This window comes from Peromyscus leucopus, chromosome 8a (assembly GCF_004664715.2).
Source record: "Peromyscus leucopus breed LL Stock chromosome 8a, UCI_PerLeu_2.1, whole genome shotgun sequence".
Lineage (NCBI taxonomy): Eukaryota > Metazoa > Chordata > Mammalia > Rodentia > Cricetidae > Peromyscus > Peromyscus leucopus.
This window is the reverse complement of record NC_051085.1, coordinates 47854300-47878567: the sequence shown is the minus strand read 5'-3', so window position 1 is coordinate 47878567 and position 24268 is coordinate 47854300. Positions and strand designations below refer to the sequence as shown.

Here is a 24268-nt window from a genome sequence, read left to right as displayed (position 1 = left end):
GTAACTGCAAGATGCAGCCTGCCAGTAAAAGACATGACTGAGAAGAATATCTTGCTTGCTTACACTCTATTAATCTATAACAAGTTGCTTGGGTATGAATGTATGTGGGTTCTTGGGGTAATTTGTTTTCACCTGTAATGTGTAAAATGTTTAATCATGTAAGGATATGGATAAAATGCTGGGTTTTTTTTTCACTTGTATTTATTGAAATCACTCACTTAAAAAATAGAATGTAACCACACTGGAATTTTTATATTGCCTGAAAGATTTTGCTGGGGTATATAAGCTGTAAGGGAAAAAAATAGAGTTAAAATGAGTAAAAAGAAAAACATCAAGAATGAGAGAAGGAACTCACCAGGAAAATAAAGGATAGAGAACGCAAAAGAAGAATAAAGAAAAGGTCTGAAGGAAACCAGTAAGAGAGAGTGTGTCTTTTCTCTTTACCCCTTCAGATTAAAAAAAAAAAGTCAAAGTGGATTCCCTTTGAGCCCTGTGCTTCTGGAGGCTGGTCCCCCAGGCAGCAATACAGTTCAACTTAGTAACTCACAGCCAAACACAGATCTCTGGCGGGGTCAGCCTTGACAACCCTCGGGCACCTGCACTGTCAGGTCTGCTGCCCAGGTTTAGCCAAGTGCTAGGACAGCAGGCCTCACATTTAGATGCTAAGGCATACCTGTGCTTGCTGGCACACCCACTTGTTGGTTCAGGGTCTCTAGGGGAAGGCATTTTCTTGTGGATGTGTACAGTTTATAAGAAATGAAGCGTGCATGGTGTGTTACATCTTGTCACCGTGACTAGAACACCTGACACAAAAAAACTTAGGGGAAACAATTGTTATTTGAGTTCATGGCCTTGGAGGGTTCATTCATGGTTGCCTGGCCCCATGTGCTTGGGCAGAAAATCTCAGTGGCAGGAATACAGGACTGAGTCACTTCTTAAGAGACAGGAGACTTGGAGGCCTGAGTTCAGAGTGCCCTCAGGGACTTCCTTATACTATTTGAGGGTGTGTGAGTTAGTGGGAATCACTGGTGGATTTTTGTTTTTAATTTTTCCAACAAGATAGGCAGAGAGAAAGGGAACACACACAGGAAGAGGCCAGGATAGACACAGCCCCCAGGGACACATCTTCAGTGCTGGGTCCTCCAACTTGGTTCCATCTCCTTCTTCCATGGCCTCCCAATAATGCTATTCTATTAAGGACCTTTCAGAGGACTAATCCATTGATTATGTCAAAGGCCTTAGGATCTAATTTCCTCCAGAAAACAAAATCACAGACACACACAGAGGTATTGCTAATTCCAAAGATGTTTCTTAATCTACTCAACATGACAATCAAAACTAACCATCCAACAGAGTGAGAAGAAAAAGAAAACAGTGTGAAAGATGCCGGGCCTCCTGAGGGATTCTAATATGGATTAAGGATGGGATCCTGACCCCAGCCCAGCCCCTGGTAGTACATAGCAGCTCACAGGTGATTGACGAAACTCAGCACAGCCTTTGGATCCCCTTGCTGCATCCAGCTGTGGCACATCCCTCACCTACTCTGCTATGAATGAAACGGAGTGAACATCAAGGGCAGCTGCAGGACCCACGCCAGTAACATGCTCTGAGGTATCTTCCATAAAGGAAAGTCTGCAACTGGTTGCAGCTCATGTAGCCATGGTCCAAACCTGGGCTCCCCCCATCCCTTCCTGCAATGTGTAGCTAAGTGCTGGGCACGTCTTAGTTTCCATCTCCTGTGGGTTCTGATTCTTAGCAACACATGCATGCACGTTCAGTTTCTCATTCCTTATGCTCTGGTGGGTTTGCAAACAGACACCGCGGCCATCACCATGCCTCATGATGTCCATATGTCCTGCTTTCATTAGCCCTCTGCTGTTTTCACAGTTTCTTCACATTAGGGCCTCACTCCCAGAGCGCTGTGAGAATCAAGTTGGACCATGGATCTCATTATCCCAGGAGGAAGGAAAGTCTTTTGAGCAAAACTGGAATTTGCCATGGCTAGGAAAGTAGTGAGCGGTGAGTGTTAAGTCACCATCTACTCACGCTGTGACTGACGGGCTTTCTTCTGAGTATTGCCAGCATCCCATGCTCCTCACAGAGATTTTAAAGTATCAGAAATACAGAAAGAAAACAAAAACAACTGAAATCACTCGCCAGTCTAGTGCCCCCTCACACACATGCCCTAACCCCCAACCCCACAAAAAAAAAGGCCTCTTTATAGTTTCAGTCATTTTTCTAAGCTTCTGGATATCTTAAAATTACAGTGCAGATACAATTTTGTATTTTGTATCTGCTTGTGCTATCAAGATTATACTCAGATAACTCTTATAAGCCACTGATCTTCTCCTTTTTCAATGCTGGAGAACCCAGGGCCTCTAGCATGCTGGGCACGGGCTCCACCACTGACCTATTTTGTTGGTGTCGCCATGAACACACTGGTGGAATCTTCAGTTATGTTATGTTATGTTGGAATATGTTATGCCATATTCCAACCACCCATTTTCCCACTGCCATGCATTTAAGCTGTTTCTAATTTTTATTTATTTGTGAGGGGAGGTCTTCAGTTTGGCTTCCTCGAGGTCCTGGAAATGGACACATACTTCAAGTTTTTTTCTTTCCTGCGTGACTTTCCCATTCTGTCTTTTCTGTCTCTCACATTCGTTTCCGATTCCTGACTGACATGGAAAGACAGCTCTCGACTCTCCTCTGTGAGTCCCAGGTCCTCAAGGACTTTTTTCCTCGACTCTTTCCTGGACAGCACATTTATAATTATTACAACTCCAAAATATCATCCATGGCATCACAGCTTTTGAAAGGGGGGTGGGGGACAGAACTATGAAGCAGAGTCTTGAACACAGCACTCTGAGGATTGAGGCAATGATTGTGAAACGCAATGTTCTTCTGAGCAGGCGTGCCCCAAGACGCCATAGTGGCTTAGATTTCTCCTGTGGACATGGGGCAGGGTCTTTGTACTAATACAGGCATTAAGTGGTGGGCAACACAGCTCTGAATTCAGTGACTAATCATCCTGAAGAGGCCAAGCTGTGGACTGAAGTTGGCCATGGACTTGCTGTGGAACAAAGCTATTTCAGAGAAGGCAGCATCAGAGGGCAAGGTGGATTGCTTGTTTCTCTGCCTGTACAGTCTCAGGATACCTGCTTCAGAAGGCTTCCAGGCAGCCAGGGCCAGGGCTGACACCCACTGTCACAGAGAGACCATGTTGCCACTCACTGATGGCCAACCGCACCCTCATGAGTTGCCTCTCCAATCTCCTTCTATGGTTACCATTGGACTCGGTATCTATCAGGGCCCAAATGTGCCAACGGTCATTAAAACATTGAGGAGAGAAAAGCTGACAGCCAGTCATCACCAGAGAAGAGCCGTTCTAACTGCTTTTCATCAAGGGAAGAGTGTCTTCGGAAGCCTGGAACAGCCCTCTGTTGTCATACACTGGCTCTCTTTGAGCTGGGATGGCTCTAAAGTGGGGTTCAGCTTAGAAGGGCTCACGACCATCTACACAGGGAGGTGGAGGGAAATCCAGGTACCAGAACCAGCAATGCATAGCCAGACCTGCAGGTCACGTTGCCATGTTTTCTGCCCTCTCTGCCCCAGCTCTCCATCTAGGCAGGGTCAGGTTTCTGCACTGAACAATATCACTATGTCTCTATCTGTCCCTTTCTCTCTCTCCTTCTCTCCCTCCAGGCCCCTTCTGTGTATGCACGAATGCAGGTCCATGTCTGTAAGCACCATGTAGGGGCCAGACGTCAACCTTGAGTATCTTCAGGCCCTGCCCATCTTGTTTTGAGAAACAGGATCTCTCACGGGGACCTGCAGCTGGCCAGCCAGCAACCCCATGGACCTGCCAGTTCCCCTCTCCCCAGTGAGAGAATGATAGGCACATGCTACCATGTCCAACTTTTGGTGGGTTTTGTGGATTGAACTCAGGTTCTCGTGTTTGTGAGGCAAACATTTTACTTATTGAACTATTTCCCCACTCCAGAATTTTGTTATATTCTTTTTTTTACCCTAAAAATTTGCCCAATGTCTTTTGCAAAACTTCATTTTAATTTTTTTTTCTTAGAATGACTCCCCACAGCCAGCCTGTGTGCTGTTGATCAGAAGGATGGAAGTGCAGGGCTTGAGCCGAGCATCCCACACATCAGAACTAAGTCCCGAGCCTCCTTTCTGAGGTTTTCACTGCTGTAACTGAACCCGACGCTCCCCTGTTGATGGGCTGTTGCCTTTCTTATACTAGAAGTTCATCCTCCCTACGAACTTGGATCTCACTTCTGTTTTGTTTTCATCTAGACTCAGGGATGACTGGAGCTCAGCCTGTTGGACTGGTTGCTCTTGTCAGGAAATGGCCCGTCCGTGGCCTCCCTAAGTGATACATGTCTGTTAAATAGCTTCTCTCTTGTAAGGAGACTGGCTGAGGTGGGAAGTGAACCACAAACGGCATCTTGTTCAGCTGCCTCAGTCTGGGACACATGACTACCTTCCTGCAAGTTCACGGAACTAACCAATTTTCCCTGGAGTCTCAGACAAGGGGCACACACGGCCCTTTAGCACTTGGATGGAGTCTGTTCGAACTGAGGTGTATTGTCCAGTGCCGAATTCATCTGAGATTTCCAAGATTTGGAACAGAAGAGAATGTAAGGTATTTCAACAGTATAAATATTGGATTACACTTTACATGAGAAGGTTAGGCTATTTACAAGACAGTACATTGAATAAATGGGTTAAATAAAATATCTTATTAAAATTGACTTTGCCTGCTTATTTCTGCTACAATTAAGTTGCTACTAGAATATTTAGTATTACATGTATGGCCAGCACTACTGGGCAATACATAGAATATATAATGAATAATGATATATAATGAACAATGTATATATATAATATATATATATATATAACACAACGAATAATATAATGAATCAAAAGCATTAAAAATTCACAATGATCAGTATTTATACATTATTGCCTGGGCTGGTAGGGGGAGGTGGTACTAACACTGTGTGGGTTTACACGGTAAGGATCCCCATACTGGTACTTTTTAGCCTGTTTGCCTTCAGAGCCCAGAGCCCAGATCTTTCACATTTAGCTCTGCGGCCTGGGTTGACATTAGGAACACTGTAGGCATGGATCACACACCCATAGGAAGAATGCTGCAAACCCCTCAAATACAAAGTCGAGGCTATTTCTAGAGCTGAATTTGCATACGAGAACAAACGATGCTCTGCCCCTAAAATAGCATTGAGTTTTCACTCATTCTAAGCTCTAACACCAACTGCTCTGGACACATCGAATTCCTCAGCTCTGTCAAATGTGAAAATCCATTCCAGCCCTGCCTGCCCAACGTCTGTCCATATACAGGCATCTGTGCCGAAGGCGCCTTTAGAAATGAACATCCTCACATGGCACAGATCGCATGTCTTTTGTTGTCGACCATCAGGACAGACCACCCCGCCGACAGCACAGGCAGTTATAGAGCCATTGAGTGGCCTCTCCTGACTTGCCAGCACTCTTTGGGGGCCTCCTTTTTGCTTGGTTCGGTGCCCTTCTGTCCTCTTCCTGCTGACTTCAGCATCACTTAGAAATCTCCCTCTCATGATACACATTGGGTACCAGAAGCAGGGCCAGGCTGGTCCCTGGTGTCCCATTTGACTCTTCCAGTCTGCTGGTATGACAGTGTCCTTTAAGAAGAGGACTCCAGAGTGGAGGCCAAGCCACCTATCCAGACCCTGCTCATGAGTAGTAGAGTCACCCAGCTCACTCCTCAGTAGGAGTAGCTTTTCCTACTCTGTGCCTGCCCAGACCTGCCCTGGCTGCCTCACGTGTTTCACCTCTGACAGCTTCTGTCTCCACCTCTGTTTCAGCCCCAGGGACACCTGAGCTGAGCCCTCAGTATGGACTCCTCCTCTCTAGCTTTTCCACGATGACTTCTCGGCCTTTGGCATGACTCTACTCCGAAGTCCGACTCTGAAATCCCGACCTTACCACAGAGTAGGATGCTTATTCCTTTCAAACCTTGCGAGACCACCTGGATTCCAGACCCGCTCCCTCTCTCTGGTTCTTACAGGACCCCACCACCCTACAACCCCAGCTCAGCACAGCAACCAAGACGAAAGCTGAGCAAGCAGATATGCTGTGTGTGTGTGTGTGTGTGTGTGTGTGTGTGTGTGTGTGTGCGCGCGCGCGCGCGCGCTCTTCCATTTCCCCTCCATCTCTCCAGCCGTATAAAGTGAGAATAAGTTTATACATTGCTCATACATGTGTCGTACACTGATGTACGTATGTCAGTGCCTGACATACAGCAGCAAACGCTACATAAATGTGAGCCCCTTCCTTTCTTTCCCTGGTCTGCCTTCCTGACTGCTGATGTCTGCCCTGAGCAGCTACATCCTGTCACACACTCCTCAGGCTCGTGCATTATTGCCTTTCTCTCTGTACACCTCCATCAGCAACCACAGGACTCTCATCTGGATTTTCATATTCTGAAATAAAGGCTCCCCATTTCCAGGAGCAAGACACACGCTTCACATCACCCCAAATCTAGCCCAGATTTTTTTTCCCTAGATTTTTTTTTCCTGTTTAATCTCTCTTGATCTTCTCTTAGGCTCATTCTTCTCAGCCCTCACCAGTACAGCTGACATTACCACCAAGGTCTTCAGCTCCCCCCTCCATGTGTTTTCCCCATTAGGGGACATGGAGCCACACTGTAAGATGATTATATTGTCCAATTTCTAGGACTGGCCTCTCCATGAAGAATTACTTGGCCACAGTGCATAGGCTGCAAGCAGTCCTTGTTGGCTTTCTTGTGTGTGCATGTGTATGCATGGATGGGTGTATATGTGTATGCATGCGTGTGTGTGCATGTGGGTGTGTGTACATGTTTCATACATGTTTGTGTGTACACAGGGGGTGGAGGCCAGAGACTGACAGTGTCTTCTTCAGTCACTCTAATTTGGGGGAGGAACGGGGTCTCTGGCTGACCCTAGAACTCACCAATTGGCTAGGCTGGCTAGTCAGTATGTTCCAGGGATCCCCTGTCTCTGCCTTCCTAGGGCTGGGGTTATAAGAATGCACCCCTGTGCCTGGCTTTTCAGATGGGTGCACGGGATCAAACTCAGGTCCTCAGGCTGGTGCGGTCAGGACTTGCCAGCTGAGCCCCAGCAATACTTGCCGCCTTCATTTTCAGGATTTTGGTGCTTTCTCAGGTGTGTGCAACTCTCCCATATTCCACCCGGCGACAGGTCTCTTGAGTCTTCTATTGCAGTTTTTAATTACTATTACTTATGTGTATCGGAGCTCTGCCTGCAGGTACGTGTGTGTACCCACGTGTGCACAGTGCCTGTAGAGCCTGGAAGAGGGAGTCAGATCCCCTGGAACTGGAGCTACAGACAGCAGACAGTGGTGACCCACCATGTCAATGCTGGGAATTGAATCCAGGTCCTCTGGAGGAGCAGCCAGTGTTCTGAACTGCTGAGGCATTTCCCGCCCCAGTTCTTTTATTTACCTAAGACAGGGACAAACTTAAATGGGTGAACTGGTGGTGACTGATTTCTCAACTAAACAGTCAGAACATCTTCATTAAATATGAGTTTTTTTTTTTGTTTTTTTTTTTTTTTTTGTTTGTTTTGTTTTGAGACAGGGTTTCTCTGTGTAGTTTTGGTGCCTGTCCTGGATCTTGTTCTGTAGACCAGGCTGGCCTCAAAGTCACAGAGATCTGCCTGGTTCTGCCTCAAGTGCTGGGATTAAAGGTGTGCACCACCACCGCCTGGCTATGATGAGATTTTTTAACACCACATATATGAGAAGTGTTCTGTGCGCATTCTGCAGTTTCATTATGGGTCTTAACCTGAGAGTGTCCAGTCACAGGATGGATAGTGCTACCGTAGGATGCCCGGGAGTTAGAGGACCTCCTGCTCACATCCAGCCATGATTATATATGCAGATCATTTACCACCAGTTTACTCTCTTTTTCCTTTTCTAAGAACTCCACCTTTCTGTTTGCATTCATGGGCCCGTTACCAGAGACGGCACCAAAATCTTGCCATGTGCCTGTAAAGGAAAATGAGTCTTTTTTTTTTTTTTTCCTAGAAGGAGAAAGGTGCATCCAAATGGTCTGAACTTGCTTTGGAGTTGCTTAAGGCACAGGTGCTGTAGAGACAGGGCCCTGAGAGTCAGCCCTGCGACAGACGGCTTCTGCCTGCTCTGTCAGGGCCTCTCCTAGACAGTGACAACCCAGCCTGAGGGAGGAAGTCACACGCTCATGCACACGCTGCTAGCTGTGCTACAGTGCAGGATCCCGCTCTACTTGGAGCTCAGATGAGGGTGTCGAGCACAGAGGACTAGGCCCTTGACCGGCATTGATCACAGAAGGGTTTGTGAGGTCATAATCTGCAAGGCTGGTCCTCTCCAGGCAGACCTGTGACTGGGTGGTCATGCCTTTGCTATTGTCCTTAAGGTTCCCAAGAGATTTTCTGTTTATAAGATGCATCTGTATCAATCGAACAGACCCCAGGAAGGTGACCCTTTGAGGTGTGAGTCATGTGGTTGTTAATTCTGCAGGGAAGCCTGGCTGCCTGCGGATCTGTAGACAAGGAAGAAGACCCCAATGGGGAACGCATCAGTCTAGAGGTTCTGGAAGTGTGGCCTCCAGATCTGGGACTTGTTAGAGAGGCAGACTTCTCCCTGACAGCCCCCGACCCTTCTCCTCCCCACCACACGCACATACACATGTGGAGCTGGAAGGCAACCTCGGCTGTCGTTACTCAGGCTTAGCCATTCACTTTAGTGTTTTAGATAGGATCTTAAATTTACCTAAGATTTAAGATGGACTGGGCAGGTGGACTGTCTGTCTCTGTCTTCTCAGTTCTGGGATTACAAGCATTCACCACCATGCCTACCTTGGGGGAAAAATGTGGGTGCTTGTGTACACATATGGCATGTGTATGTGTACCATATGCATGCAGTACCTCTGAAGGCCAGAAGAGGGTATCGGATCATCAAGAACTGGAATTACTTAGGTTGCTGTGAGCCACCACCTAGTTTCTGGGCAGTGACCCTGGGTCTGCTGAAAAGCAGGTAGTGTTCCTAACTGCTGAGCCATCTCTTTAGCCCCAGATGCCTAGATTTTTATACACAGGTTCTGGGGAATTAAACTTGGATACTCATGCCTGCCAGTCAAGCACTTTACCAACTGAGACATCACTCCAGCCTGTGATCTGTGTCTAACCAAACCTCTGGGTGATTCTGTCTTATACATAGGTTTAGAACCGCTGATCTAGTCACACGGCCCGGAATTTAACCATATTAATGAGCAATAATGCTGAGTTTGCTTAGCTACATTAGACAGTCCCATTGTTTGCAACTTTATCATATCAGAAGAACGACACAAACAAAAAGAAGAAACTTGTCGGTCTGGCTTCATCTCGGTGTCTACTACCCAGCAAACACTCAATAAACAAGGGTTGAATGAGTGAGTGGACCACTGCATGAATGAAGGAAACAAATGGCGAATTTAGACCATTCTTCCTCCCCCAGCCTGAAGCTAATGAAGCAAGTGGTCCCATTGGCTATTATCTCCTGTAATTAAAAGAACCGCATTAGCTGCCTCAGGATGCAGCAGATGTCTTGGAGTTGGAGGAATGAACACTGCCAGTGACTCAGGGTCTGCAGAAACATCTGCTCTCCCGTGCACCAGGGTCTGTGCTCGACAACTCTGCCCTTGAAGCCGGATTGTTGTCTTGATACAAAACCCGACTTCAGAGGGCAATGGAAGGACACACCTGAGGGGGTGGGGGTGTCTTCAAGTCCAGTGACATGCCTGTGTACCATACCTGAGCACCACCGGGTGAGGTGAGCAAGACCTCTCCCCATGCCTGACCCCTGGGTTGAATGCAAGAGTCTGGCTTAAAACTCAGGAACACCAAGCGTTGAAAGATGGACAGTGACGGCACTGTCTGCTCACCCTCTGTGTGGTCCTCATCTTACCCTCAAAGATCAAACCTCCGCAAAATCGTTCCTCCCGGAGTTTCCTTCAAGTACTCCAAAACAAGGCAGATAAGTATGAGAGATATGGATAACTAGCTAGTGAAAAATCTTGATGCAGATTGGGCATGGTGGTGCATGCCTTTAATCCCAGTACTCTGGAGGCTGAGGCAGGTGGATCTCTGTGAGTTTGAAGGCAGCCTGGCCTACAGAGTGAGTTTCCAGGACATGCAGTGGCCACTAGTCATATATGTCTATTCTACCAGACACTTAAAATGTGGCTGGTCCGAAATGAAATGTCTTGTAAATATGCATATGATTTTGAAGACTCAGTAAAAAGAGAAAGAGAATAAAGTATTACATTAGTGTTTTTAATATTAAATACACAGTGGAATGAAATTTTGGATGTAAATAAAATATTAAAATTAACTTTGTTCATTACCTAAATTTTTTTTTTTTAAAAATCTCAGTATGAAAAAATAGGCAATGGGTCACATGGCTTGATTCTATCTCTAGAGAGAGCACACTGCTCTATACACTGCATGTGTGTGGTGTGTAAGTGTTGGGAGAGCCACAGAGTTGGTTGTTTGGTCTGTTGGCTTCTATTGAGTGTAAAAAACAACCACAAGATCTGTTGAACTTCATGTTTCTATCCTTAAATGGGAACAGATTTTTTTTTAAAATGTATATATTCCAAGTGTGGTGGTTTAAAAGAACCCCATAGGAAGTGGCACTATTTAGGAGATATAGCCTTGTGGGAAGAAGTGTGTCACTGTGGAGGCGGGCTTTGAGGTCTCATATGCTCAAGCTATGCCCAGTGTGGGACACAGTTCACTTCCTGTTGCCTGTGGATCAAGACGTAGAACTCTCAGCTCCTTCTCCAGTACCATGTCTGCTTGTACGTGGCCATGCTTCCTGCCATGATGATAATGGACTAAAATTCTGAAACTGTAAGCCAGACTCGATTAATGTTTTCCTTTATAAGAATTGCCATGGTCATGGTGTCTCTACACAGCAGTAGAAACCCTACTGAGATACCAGGGCTGGAGATATTTCAGACAATAAATTAATGAGTGCACACACACTGGGGCTAGATTTTAATCTATAGAACCCATGTAGACAAACTGGCACAGTTCTGCTCACTTGTAATCCCAGCACTGTGGAGGCAGAGACAGGCAGACCCCTGGGCTTTGATGGAGAGCTGAGGAGGCAAGCTCCAGGCCAAGGGAGAGAGCCTGTCATGAAAAATAGGTGGGTAGATCCTGAGGAACCACACTCAAGGCTGACCTCTAGCTTATACACAGACACACACAGACACACAGACACACAGACACACACTCAAGTGTGCACTAGCACACACATAAAAAATACATGCATCCACCAACAAGGAGAAGTACACACTCTAAACTATAATAGCATGTAACTTGGCATGCATCTGCTTGGATTTCCTTCTAGAGAGTGGTCACATATAGCTTTCATAAAACAGTCTTCCCTCATGTTGGTCTGTGTGAGCTCAAAGCCTTTCATTGGTGCTTTGGAAGGTAAGTCTGGAGAAAGGAAAACTGAGGAGTCTTTTTCCTTAGCCCTTATAGGATGGCTCATTGTATTCCCAGATCCCACCACCTTGAGCCCCACTGTCCCCTCTCTGGGTAGCCTCTTGCCTCTGAGTGTGGGACGAAGTGATTCCCAGGGTGCTCACATCCAGCTGCAGATCACACATTGGACACTAGCACTCACGTGCTCAGGCGGCAATGCTTAAGCCCAGAACTCATCTATCCAAAGCAGAGTTCATCTGTAAGCTGTCAGGACCCCACCTAAGGGGCATCAGCCCTCCTCTCCAGGACACGACTCCAGAGAAGAGAGGACAGGGGTCCCTGGGGAAGTGAGTGGAGCATTGGTTGAGTTTAAAGTTTAATGAGTGTGGCAGAGATTTGGTGAAGGCAGAACTGATGTGGACCCCACAGACAACACCTCACGGATTTAGAGTTGTTGGTAAGGAGTGACTCCGGAGTATCTGAGCACTTGAGCGGCATAAGGGTATCTGTGGGTGGGGATGAGGATCCTTGTCCAAACCGTAGCCAGCTCTTTTCAACGCTCTTCTCAACTAGGTCCTAACAGCTGGCCTGACTGGCGCTAGCGTCCTGACAGGCTGGGTTAGTCAGGATACCCCCTCTACCCCCATCTTTTTTTTCCTACCTGATGACTCCAACTCTGCTCCTCAGACAGGAATTGCCACTTTTCTTCAGTGTCAGTGGAACGGAGCCCCGAAGTCTCCTCCCCGCTGCAAACCACACCGAGTCTCTCTTTCCCCTCATTACTTTGAATGAAGCTGGCCTCAGAGTTTCAACAATGCCCTGACGTATTTGCTTGGACAATAACAGAAACATCAGGGAGAGATGAGTATTTTGCCTGGTTAAGTCGGAGCCCACCTCTCCATCCACAAAGCCATGGGTGCTCATTAGGAGACACTGCATGTGGGAGGGGGGTAGCTCCCTGTCTGTTAGGACCCCAGGCTTCTCTGGTCGATGCCTCGGTTTCTCTGTGACAAGTGTTTAGTACTTCTTTCTACCATGCTGGACCTACCTTCTCCAGACAGACAGGCAGGCAGACAGATGTACGCATGCACGCACACATGCACACACACGCCACGTCATCTTCACACCCACTCGCCTTGGTCCACTCCCTCTGTCCTCACAGATGCGGTGACTTCCTTTTTTATTCCCGAGCTGCCAGGCACAATACTTCTGCATGTGGGACGGAAAAGCCTTGCTTTCCAGCACAAAGAGCCTGCTCGCTCTGCTGACCAGGCTTCCGAAGGGCGTTGCGCCCTAGAGAGCCAAGCCTCATCTCTCTCCTCACTCCTGCGCACCAGCAATCACAGCATTGTTCCAGGGCATCTTTGCCCAACATGCTGCCCTGCTGATTTCTCGGTAAATCATCTTTGGCTTCCCAAGAAAGCCTCCCTGACTGACTCGGTCCTCCACCCAGAAAGGCTATTGTTTTTCCTACCGTGCCTTTTCCTCTCAACCATGCTGGTCAAAAAACTAACGACAGTAATATCTAGTGAGTCATTTAAATATCTCACCTCTTTTACAGAACCTGTGGTTTCTTTGTTGAATTTACATGAGTGTGCATGCAGCTCTGCATTTTAAAATGAGCAGAAGACAGAGTTCTCTGTGTGTGAGCAGCTGAAGAGGCTGAGTGACATGAAGTGTGTCGGTTCCAGATTTTCAGTTAAGCCAAGGAGATAGGGTTGATTTTAGAACAATTGTGCCAGGGTGGGTCTTTGCACTTAGTAGGTCTACCTAGCAGACAACGAAATCGAGGCTCAAGGAAATCAACACACTTCTCAAAGTTATAGAGTGGGATTCAGGAACAGTCAACTTGTCTACAGATCTCCTGCTCAGGATCAAGCATTTTGCTAATAAAAATAAACAGACTTGGGGATCCATACAGCACTAACCAAAGACAAGGCAAGTGTTACTGTGGTTAGGCGTGTAAGATGTACGTAAGTGTTCATGTGGCTGTGTGCACACAGGTGTGCAGATGAAGGCCAGAGTTCATGGTGGGTGCCTGCCTCAATTGTTCTCCACTTTCTTTTTAATCAGGGTCTCTCACTGAACCTAGCCTTCACCGATTGGCTAGACAGGCTGGCCAATGAGCATCAGGGATCTGCCTGCCCTGCCTCCCTCTCCATGCAATGCTGGTGTTATAGGCTTGCATTGCTGCCGTACCAGCTCCTTAGGCGGGTGCTGGGGATCCGAACTCAGGCCCTCGCGCTTGTGGGGCCGGCACTTTTCCAACGAGCCATCTCAAGGATAGAGAACATGCGGCTGTCTCCTAGCACTGCAGGCAGGGAGGTTCTTCAGGGCCAAACGCTCACTGGCGTTAGCTGGACTCCTGAAAACACTCCGTCCTGAGGTCTTACATGGAGGAGAAGATTCTGACAGGTGGAAAGGAAGGTGGATAGGGGCAATTGGAGGGCTGTGTTTCCCAGAGTTCCAATGACTCGCCGGCCACCTTGGTAAAGTTCATGCAGATTCTGCCTGAGAAGTGGGTCGGGCCTGAGACTGCAGTCTCATAGCTCCTGGCTGACTCGGATGATGCTCGCCCTACCCTCCACCCCACTGTGTATAGTAGTGAGTGCTAGTTTGTTTCGGAGGCAAGAGAGTCAACGGAGAGGAATGCAACATTTAGCTTTGGTGTAGGACTTGGGGGAGTCACTAGAAAGGCAGACCTGAGGTCACTCAGCAAACTGAAGAAAAAAAAAAGAAAGAAAGAACGAAAGAAAAAAAGAAAAGAAAAAAGTTGCTTACTAAGAATTGGTGAAAGATCATCAAAATAGTTACCCATGACCCCTGCCACGTGGAGCTACCAATTTGTGTCTCTCTAACAGAATAACTGGTATGTAGTACACAGAGCGCCAGCATATGGTGTGGAGGATTTCATCGCAGATCAGTCACAGCCAATGTAGCAGTTATTAAGCAAATAAATAAATACGTAAACGAAGCGAGCATATTTTAGGCCATTTTTTTTCTGCAGATATTATCAACAGATCCAAGCAGCCCCATGGGAAACTAACAGTGGCTGAAAGAGCGCCAAAGCACCCCTAAGTCACGTGATCAAAAATGAACTCACCAATAAAGTTTGTCTCTGTCGAAACAGCCGTTCTGGGGCTGGGGTTATGGCTCAGTGGGTCAAGTACCTGCCATACAAGCCTGAGGTCTTGAGTTCAGATCCCCAACACCTGTGTAAAAAGCTCAGCACAGTCATAAAGCTGACAGACATGACATGGGCTGAGTGAGGGCTTCTACCCTCGGGAGACACACACGGGTCGGTCATTACAAAAGTATTTGGCCAGCACTGTGCTAGTAAACTGACTTCCTAAAACCAAACAAACCAAAAACTAGGGGGCAGGGCGGGGCGGGCCAGTCATGGCGGCGCACGGTCCGCACAATGCACGCGGCAGTGCATGTCTGCAACTCTGGTACAGGGAAAGTGAACTTTGGCTTCAGTGAGAGACCTTGATTCAAAAAATAAGGAGGGAGATATCCTCTGAGACACACACACACACACACACACACACACACACACACACACACACGCACATGCACATGCATGCACACTTAAAAAAAGAAGTAATTCTGAAAGGAGATTTACGATGGGTATTTCATAGTATTAAAGAGCCTTCATAAAAACTTAGTTTCAAATTTTATGCAGAAAAGACATTACTACAATAAAAGAACTTTAGTCGAAGTAATAAAAATGAAAATGGGAAACATTAGAAACAGCTCAATGGTAATAGAGAAAATTGGCTAACGTCTTTAATTGGCAAACAGTGCTCCCAGAAACATCCTGCCCCGGTGCTGGGGATTGAATCCAGAATCTTGTAGATGATAGAGAGCATCTTGTCGTTGGGTACATCCCTAGCTCAGAAATTAATTTCTTTAGCAAAATCCATTGGTGTCCCTAAATTCCAGAGAAAATGTTTCTGTTCTTAAACACAGACTAACAATGTCACTGGAGAACAATTCCACCAAGCCAAAATGGTGACCAGCCCTTTCAGTGGCCCTGGGAAACTCATGGGGTAGCTCACCCAGGAGGGTATGGAGCTGGGCTGCTGGCCTGCTGGAGCTTCCCGCTTTAGGGTGGTGCTGGACTTCCTAACACATTCACCTATAGAAATAAAACTTGATGGATGGGTTGGTCAAATGAGGAAGGAGATTTGGAAGGAGGAAAAAGAAAAATGGCAGAGGGAGAGAAGTGGAGATGGAGACTAGACTTGGGTATGTGAATACAGGTGGCCCAGGTAGGCAGTGAGAGGTACAGAGTGGATCCCCTCAGTGAATCACCCCCCTCCATCTTCTCCTCACACCCCAAAACATCCTATCCTAGGTAAACACCCTCCCATTGAGCTATGTCCCCAGCCCTGTGAATGTATTAAAGCCCACCAGCTTCCTTAGCTCTGATCCCACCGCCTTTCAGCAATGGGTTGACCTCACACTTAATATTTGGGTGACTGTGCCTTTGGAAGAATTTCTTCATCTTGCTTTGGGAGTCAACAGGCCAGGTTCGCAGGGCCTGTCTGTCTCCTACTGTCTGCAAGGATGCTCCTGGTCTTGGCAGCTGTGGGACCGTGGAGAGGGTGGGCAGAGATGTCTCCAGGGAGTGTAGGGCAGAGCTGGGTCTGTGTGGTCCTCTATTTCCACCACAGGAAGGCCTGTCCCTAGTTGAAAGGAATCACTTCAGCCCGAGGTTTGTAGGACAGTGTGTCAGCTGCGGATTGTTTGTTTTCTAATCCCAAATGAGTCACTTGGCATCAGATTGCTCTTGGATGACCTAAAGCTGTGGGGTTTCCAGGGAAGTCTGAAAATGACCTTTACATGACCTTCCCTGGACCCCTGCTGCTCCTTAATGCCTTTGTTTTGCAACCTAAGTTATTGGGAACATTTTTATGAAGAAGGAATTAAGAGCCCCTGAACAGGCTCTGAAGCCTGAGCACTCTTAGATACATACCCATGCCTCTGCAGAAGCCTGGGGGTGAGGGTGAGGGTGGAGGTGGGGTGGGGGGATGGCTATTCAAATCCTCGGCAAACCTTCAATAAACTACTCATGTGGCTGTTAGCAGGCTTTTCTACGCACAGCAGTACTATAAGCAGGTAATTACAATTAATAACAATAATAAAGTTTTGAAACCTAAATTTTCATGTTCTTTCTCCAGCCAGATAGCACAAAATAAATATTAAGATTTCATCAAAAACATAATCTTATTTTCCAAAGCCAAGAGTATACAGGAGTCCTGAGCAAGAATCACAGCCATGAGGAAGGAAACCATGTGCCTGAACACCCCCCACCCCCTCCCACCCACCCCACCCCTGCCAAGCCTGGGGAGGTACAAGGCCCAGCTCTGCCTTTAATCCCCTTGGCATTTTGGATAGCCTTTGTGAGAACTCGTGTTTGCAGAAGGTAAAGATACAACTGGCCGGGAAAAGAGGAGAACTTAAAAAACAACAGGTAAATATAACATCATTTACTGAGTGCCAGGGCCCTGCCAAATATCTCACAAGACCCACGCCATGGCCCCTACTGTGTAGACAAAACACGGAGGGACAAGCTGAGAAAGTGTGCCCTCGTTTAAAGTTATGTAGCCAGAGAACGGGTGAGCCGGAGTACAAACCCACATCCCAGCAGTTTCTTCTACCCCTCCATACTCTCTTCTCTTTCTCTTACTTCCTCCCCTTTAAAAAAAAAATCACATTATTGAACTATAATTTACAAACTACAATGGTGACCCATTGAAGTGTACAACCCAATAATTCTTAGTGCATGGATTGCATTGTACAGCCATCACCATTAGCTAAGTAACCTCAATTTTTTTTTGTCACATCAGCCCTCCACCTCACGTCAGGTGTAATTAACCTGCAGTCTTACCTGTGTCCCAGGATTTCACTGCTTCTCCTTTCTGTTTCTCAAGATTTGTCTTTTAGCCCTTAGGAAATATACTGAGTCCCACAATATGTAGTCTTGTGCGTGTGGCTTCTTTTGCTTAGCATCATGTTCCTGGTTCATCCATGGCTTTTTAAAATTGGTAATAGGATTCTGTTGTGAGGCTATACAACATGATAGTCATCAACTCACCCACTGATGGACCTGTGAGTTCTGCTCAGGTTTTGATCACCAGGTACAGCAAGTCGGTATGAGGAAATGGATACTTTTATTTTTCTTGGCTATATACTTAAGAGTGGAGTTGCTGGGTCATGTGGTTAACTGTGTTTAGCCTTTTCAAGAATTTCGAAGCGCTGTTTTTCAAAACAGATATCCCATTTCCCATTGCCATCAGCAGTGAGTAAGCATTTCAGGTTTTCCATGTCCTTGCTAACATTTGCCATGATTGGTCATTTTTTTGTTGTTTTCAGAGTCACCCTGGGGGTGGGGGTTGTGGGCTCTTCATGTGGTTTTGATTCACATCCTCCTAATGACAGAAGGGTTGAGCCTCTTTTTCATGTCCTCCCCAGCTCTCCACAGATGATCTTTGGAAGTCAGTCTGCTATTGATTTTAACGATTCCTCTCGGTCTGTCTGTCTGTCTGTCTCTCCCATCATTAAGGAAAAGCTGTGCCGATGTTGTTGATCTTTTCAGAGACTAACTTCTAGCCTCATTGATTTTCCCCCTGCATTTTCCTCTGTTCTATCCATTGGTTTCCTCTCCAAACTTTACGAACTCCCCTGTCGCTGTTTGCCTTGAGTTTAGCTTGCTCTGCCTTTATAGTTTAAGATAAACACTTGGTCATTGATATTTTTAGTGTTTCACTTGGAATCGAGGCCATCCCTCTGAGGGAAATGGTGGTGTTCCTGGTTCACCGGGTCCTGGTAGGATTTCCTCACCTCTACCTTCAGCACTGGGGCTGGGGACAGAAGCATGTGGCAAGAATGCCACAGATGCCCAGACTTTACCCAACCTCTCCGAATCTTTTGGAAATAGCCGCTCCAACCTGCTGGATTCCGATGACCATTTCTGACATTTTTATTTTCCTTTTTTGTTCTGTTTCAATTGGTTTTCTTCCCTCCACAAGAAATCAAGTCTTGTTTGGGCTGATCCATCCCTCAATCTATCTCTCCTAGAGTCTCATAGGGTCATGGGGCACAGTTCATTTTAAAAGATACTTAAGCCTCAACACACTGTGCCTCTGGGAATCTGCATGTATAGCAGAGGAATCCAATAGCACCCCCGATGCACCCCAGACATCCAGGGGAGGCAGGACACCCAGCCCTCATACCGCTGCTCTGGTAGAGGATCCTGCAGTGGCCCAGAGGGTCACAGCACACACTGTCTCACCTTCTGTGAGTTTCCATGAGGCAGAAGATTTTCTGGATGCACGCTGATTGAAATGGCCCGGACTACAAATCCAGTCTTCTCCTAAAGAGAATTGTCCCTAGCTTTTCCTCTTCTTGGGGATACAAGGAATGGGAGGGGCAAGGGCTCCAGCTCTGGACTTCCTCTTATTGCCCCTCTTTGTGTGGGGGGTACACTCTCCTTGTTTGTAAAAGAGAGCAAGAATAACTTTATCTTCGCAGAGTTACTTAGATGTGAGAAAAGTTCCGTGACAAAAGTTCCGTGACAGTCACTGCCATCCTTGAAAATGACTGAAGTCCTATAACACAGAAGGCTTGCAGCGTGTCCCAAGACACAGCGGCTAGAGAAGAGATGCTCTTCCCTCCGCCACTTCTTTCTCTCTCCTTCTCAACCTCAGAAAACAAGTTGGTTGCAGAACCACTGCTGGCACCACGGTCTCCCAGCAGCGAAGACTGCCCTCTTCCACGTGGCCGGGATGAAGGAAGGAGCAAAGGCTGAGAGAAGGACACAGCCCTGCTTTGTCCTTGGGGAATGTAAGAGCATTTCTAGCCCTGGCCGCACCTGTACCTGCTTGCGCCATGGCAAAGAGGCATCTCTGCAGCTTGAGCGGAGGCTGTGGAGGGTACCAGGGGAGAAATCCCTGCTGGGTGGCTTTTCCAGGTCTATTCTGTACGTTCACTTTGAGTCAACACAGGCCTTTGAGTCAACACAGGCCGATTGCCATCATAATCAGACTTACCTGTGTGCCCCAGCAAAGCCACACAGCCACGAGACACAGTATTAAGAGCATTTACTCTCAAGAAAAGGTTCAGACTTTGAAAGGGTGCTGTGATAGACATTAGGATGCCATGAATTCTAGCTTCAGGCTTTAATTTCTAAGGACAATAAAGCTGTGCATTGCAGCATACACCCCTGGTCCATATCGCTGTGGTGTGTAAGGAAAGAAACCCCAGACCCTAGGCTGGATAAATAAGGCAGTCTAAGATGTAACTTTGCCTTGTATGGTGGCTTAATATTGATCATCAACTTAACAGGACCTAGAACCAGCCGGAAGACAAGCCTCTGGGACTGTCTGTGACAGTGGTTCTCAGCCTTCCTAATGCTGCCACCTTTAATACAGTTCCCTGTGTGGTGGTGACCCCAACCATAAAATTATTTTCATTGCTACTTCACAACTGTAATTTTGCTACTGTTATGAATCATACTATAAATAGCTGTGTTCCCCAATGATCTTAGGCAACCCCTGTGAAAGGGTCATTTGACCCCAAGGGGGTTGTGACCCACAGGTTGAGAATCACTGGTCTAACAAGGCAGCTTCTTGAGTAGATAGATTAATTGTGGTGGATAGAGCCACCTTACCACTGTGTGGTGCTGTTCTGTGGGCTGGGGATTAGGACTGAACCAATAGGGGAAAGTGAGTTGGACCCCAGTATTCATCTCTCTGTTTCCTGATAGCAGCAGATACAATATGACCAGTTGCCTTGGGCTCCTCCACCATGATTTCCCTACCAGGAGGGATGCACCCTCCAACAGTGAACCAATACAAACCCATCTTTCTTTAAATCCCTTTGCCTGATGTTTTGTTGCAACAATGAGAAAAGTAACTAATACACTTAGCTTTTATTATGGAAATTAGGGAAGCCGCCATGACCCCAGAGAGCAAGAGAAACAGTTTCAACTACTGGGGTTCTGGACTAGAGCAGAATCGATGCTTGAGTTTCAAAGAACCGTGTGGAAACCTTGCTCACTGGAGGGCCTTCTTGCATGCTGCCACAGCCCCTGCCTCAGCTCTGCAGCGCCCCCAGTCTTACCTCGACCACTTCTCATCCCAACCTTCTACTCGGGTCATCTCTTACGGCCTCCTTCCTTCCCGGTCACTCTTCATGCCAGCCAGCGCCCTGCCCTCTGCACGAACACCCCGCCTGTCCCCCACTTTGGAGCCAGCACTGGTGGGGAGTGACCACAGGCTAAAAGCAGAGCTTCAGCGTTACCTATTTGCCTTTCCAGATCAGCGGCTTCATCAGGAGTGGCTCGAGGGAGGACTCCCGGATCACTGAAGCTGGTCCGAAGCAGAGTCCCCATCACAAAGAAGAACAGGATGCCACCGACCACAGGGATGGCGGGGGTGATGTTCACCGCGAGGTATGGACAGCTGCCAGCAGATTGCCGAGAGAAAAAGAAGAAAGGGATTACAGTGTTAGGATCCGCAGTCACAGTTCCGACCTTCCAAGAAGCAACATCATCACTTCGCTGAGTGAGACTGATTTCTATTAAAATCCCTCTGGGCTGGGAAATGTGGCTCCGTGGGAGGCACTTGCCCAGCAATTGTGAGAACCTGAGCTTGGATCCCCAGAATCCATAAAGTAGCACATGTTTGTAATCCCAGAAATCTTAGGGAGAGATGGGAGACTGAGACACAAGTCTTCCCAGAAGCTTAGTAGCCAGTTAACCTGACATATTCCATCCTGAACTAATAAAAAGGTCTTCATCTCAGATAAGGTGGGCAGCAAGGGACAAAATCCCAGGTTGTCCTCCAGCCTCCACCTGTGAGATGCGGCATGTGCATACCCATGCTCACACACACATACACCCACACAAGAGATGAATTTAAATTTTAAAAAAGAAAATTTAGGCTGGGTGGTAGTCATGCATACCTTTAATTCCAGCACTGGGGAGGCAGAGGCAGACAGATCTCTGTGAGTTCGAGGCCAGCCTGGTCTATAGAGCAAGATCCAGGACAGCCAGGGCTATACAGAGAAACCCTGTCTCGAAAAACCAAAAACAACAATAAGAACAACAAGTTTATATCTGGGGTGGTTGCAGTGCTTTCTGTGACAACCCCCACATTCCGCTGACCAAGACAGTCCACGCTCCACAAGAGCGATGCCGGCAGAATGGAAACAATCCTGCTTGTACAATCGATCTAGAATGTCTGTAGCTTGAATAAATACACACGATCCCTTTGCATCGTAAACACTTGTCGGTCCAAAGCCCCCACCCATCTCTGGAACCGCAGATGATGGTGTCAGTTTAGGGACAACTCAATCCGACCCACCTGGGTCAAACCACTCGGGAACTTTCTGTCAGTGTAACGTTCGCTCGCAGACACCAAGGGGTCACTTGTCAATATTGTGGGGGCAGTTTGTCCAAAAGAGGGTGACACGCCATAGAAATGAGCTTGCAGCGGGAGTTTCTGAAGAGCAGGGGAGGGGAATCACGGGCTGAGCCACACCGACCCCATGCCTTCCCAGAAAGCACCTGGAGAATCAATTCATGAGTGTGGGCCAGCTGTTGTTATTTTTGTCTTGTTTGCTTTTAAGAGGTTGGGGTCTTTCTCTGGTTGCCCTTTTCCAGCACTCGGGCAGAGCACATCTCTGTGATTCAGCAGCCCTGAGTGACTTCCAAGTCAAAACTCGACTCCTGTTTCCAGCTCACACCTGCCAAGTAGCTTGCCAAGTAGCTGAACAACAGATGTTTACCACTAGCCGCCCTTAATTCTACGAAATCCTGTTGACTGTGGGCGGGCAGGTGCTGTGGGGACTGTGTGAGTCGAGGAGTGACTTTGGCTGACTACAGTTTGTGCTGGGACCTGGCACCTGACCCCTGGCCTCACAGTCGGGTGTGGTGGGGCTGGGTAGGTCCGAGCGTTGGGTTCTCAGCCTGCTGTCATGGTGTCTTGGCACCACAGAGGTGATGGGAGGTAGAGGGAAGAGTTAGCCTGTCACTCAGTGAAGGATGAGGTCTGCCATGGCTGTCCTTAGTCTCTTGTGGCCACATTAAGTGTTGTCATGGGTGTGGAAGAACCATGGCACCCCAGGGTCACAGTGTCTGGGGTGTGGGTTGGGGTAGAGGAACTCCTAGATTGTCCTCAAAAGCAGCAGCCCTGCCTGTTCAAGTAAAGAACGGAAGCCAGACATGAAGGAGGTGAGCGCTGCTCAGACATGGGAGGTGGATGGGGGTGTGGCTCCCATCTGTCTACTAGCACCCCACTTTGTACAGTCTCTGGTGGGATGCCCAGGGGATACTGCTAGGGATTGTCAAGGGCCACATGACAGGAACCACTTTGCTGAAGAAGCTGAGGCCTTTCAGAATCTTCTGCCATGAAGAAGCCCAGAGACGCCCCATGACTTTAAGAAGGTGGCGGCATGGTCCCAGATATGAGTTGTAGGGGAACTGATTCCCTGCTGGCCATGTGGATTTGTTTCTAGGAAAGTCACCTGGCTAGACATGACACCCAGAGCATTTCCAGTGCCTCTGTATAGCCACTCCTACCAACTCTGTTGCAGAAACAGAGTAAAGCAAATCACCCCACAAAATAGTGCAACGTCACACTCCAGCTGGGCTGAGAGTTGTGATGTTTCTTCACAGGATTAGAAAAAAACCAAAACAAAAACAAAACAAAGTGAAACAATAGATCATTGTTCTTCCTGCACCAACTCCAGAAACTCTCACAGAAAGTGGGTTTGGTATGGAGAGTATGAAGATGCAGAGGACTTTGCTTAGTTAAAAAAAAATGTAAGAAACATTGACCTCAGAACCTCCTGTGGGTGACTGTACCCCAAAGTTCTTAATCTTCAAAGTGACTGTCCCAAGACTTGGAGACTTTAAGAAACAACTAAGCCCCTAGGACCCTGCTCTTGCCAACTGACTGATGTTTCCAGTAGATGTTCAGTACTTCAAGAGTGTGTTTGCTGTAAAATTGAATTCAGCCCTTATGGTGGTTTGGGATAAAATGCGCCCCCCCCCCAAAGGGAGGGGCACTAATGGGAGGTGTGACTATGGTGGAGTAGGTGTGGCCTTACTGGAGGAGTGTGTCGCTGTGAAGGTGGGCTTTGAGATCTCATATATGCTCAAGCTCTGCCCAGTGTCTCAGACTACTTCCTATTCCCTGTATGTCAAAATATAAGAACTCTCAGCTCCTTCTCCAGCACCACGTCTGCCTGCATGCTGCCTTGCTTCCTGCCATGATGAAAATGGACTAAACCTCTGAACTGTAACAATTAAATGTTTTCCTTATAAGAGTTGCCATGGTCGTGGTGTCTCTTCGCAACAACAGAAACCCCAACTAAGACAGCCCTCTTCTGAATGCCCTTTATCTTGCCTCTTCCCTTCTGCCGTGGGGAGATGTAGCACTTACTGGAAGGAGGCCCCCTGATCTTGGGTTTCCCGGCCTCCAGAACTGTCAGAAATGAATCTATGCTCTTTGCAAATTACTCAGTCTTGAGCATTCTGTAATAGCTTCATGAACTTGACTGGCACACCCCTTTGGAAGAATAGTCACACGTCACAGAAATGCCTCTTCAATTTAGTGGGTACTGCTGGGTGTGAAGGGCATCTGTGCTTCTCTCCAGAGGCTTGCAGCAAAAACTGACACAATTAACACTCTTTAGCAGGCCTCCACCTTCTCCAAAACGTT

The 24268-nt window shown here is 47.4% G+C and overlaps 1 protein-coding gene across 3 annotated transcripts in view; it reads right to left on the bottom strand.

Moving 5' to 3' along the window:
- Window positions 1-24268, bottom strand: part of Zdhhc14 (zinc finger DHHC-type palmitoyltransferase 14) — a 256911-nt gene that overhangs the window by 80525 nt on the left and 152118 nt on the right. For all 3 annotated transcript variants that reach the window (XM_028888615.2, XM_028888616.2, XM_028888617.2), the window contains exon 2: window positions 20844-21004. In XM_028888615.2, the coding sequence (XP_028744448.1) occupies window positions 20844-21004 (161 nt within the window). The remainder of the gene's footprint in view (window positions 1-20843; window positions 21005-24268) is intronic.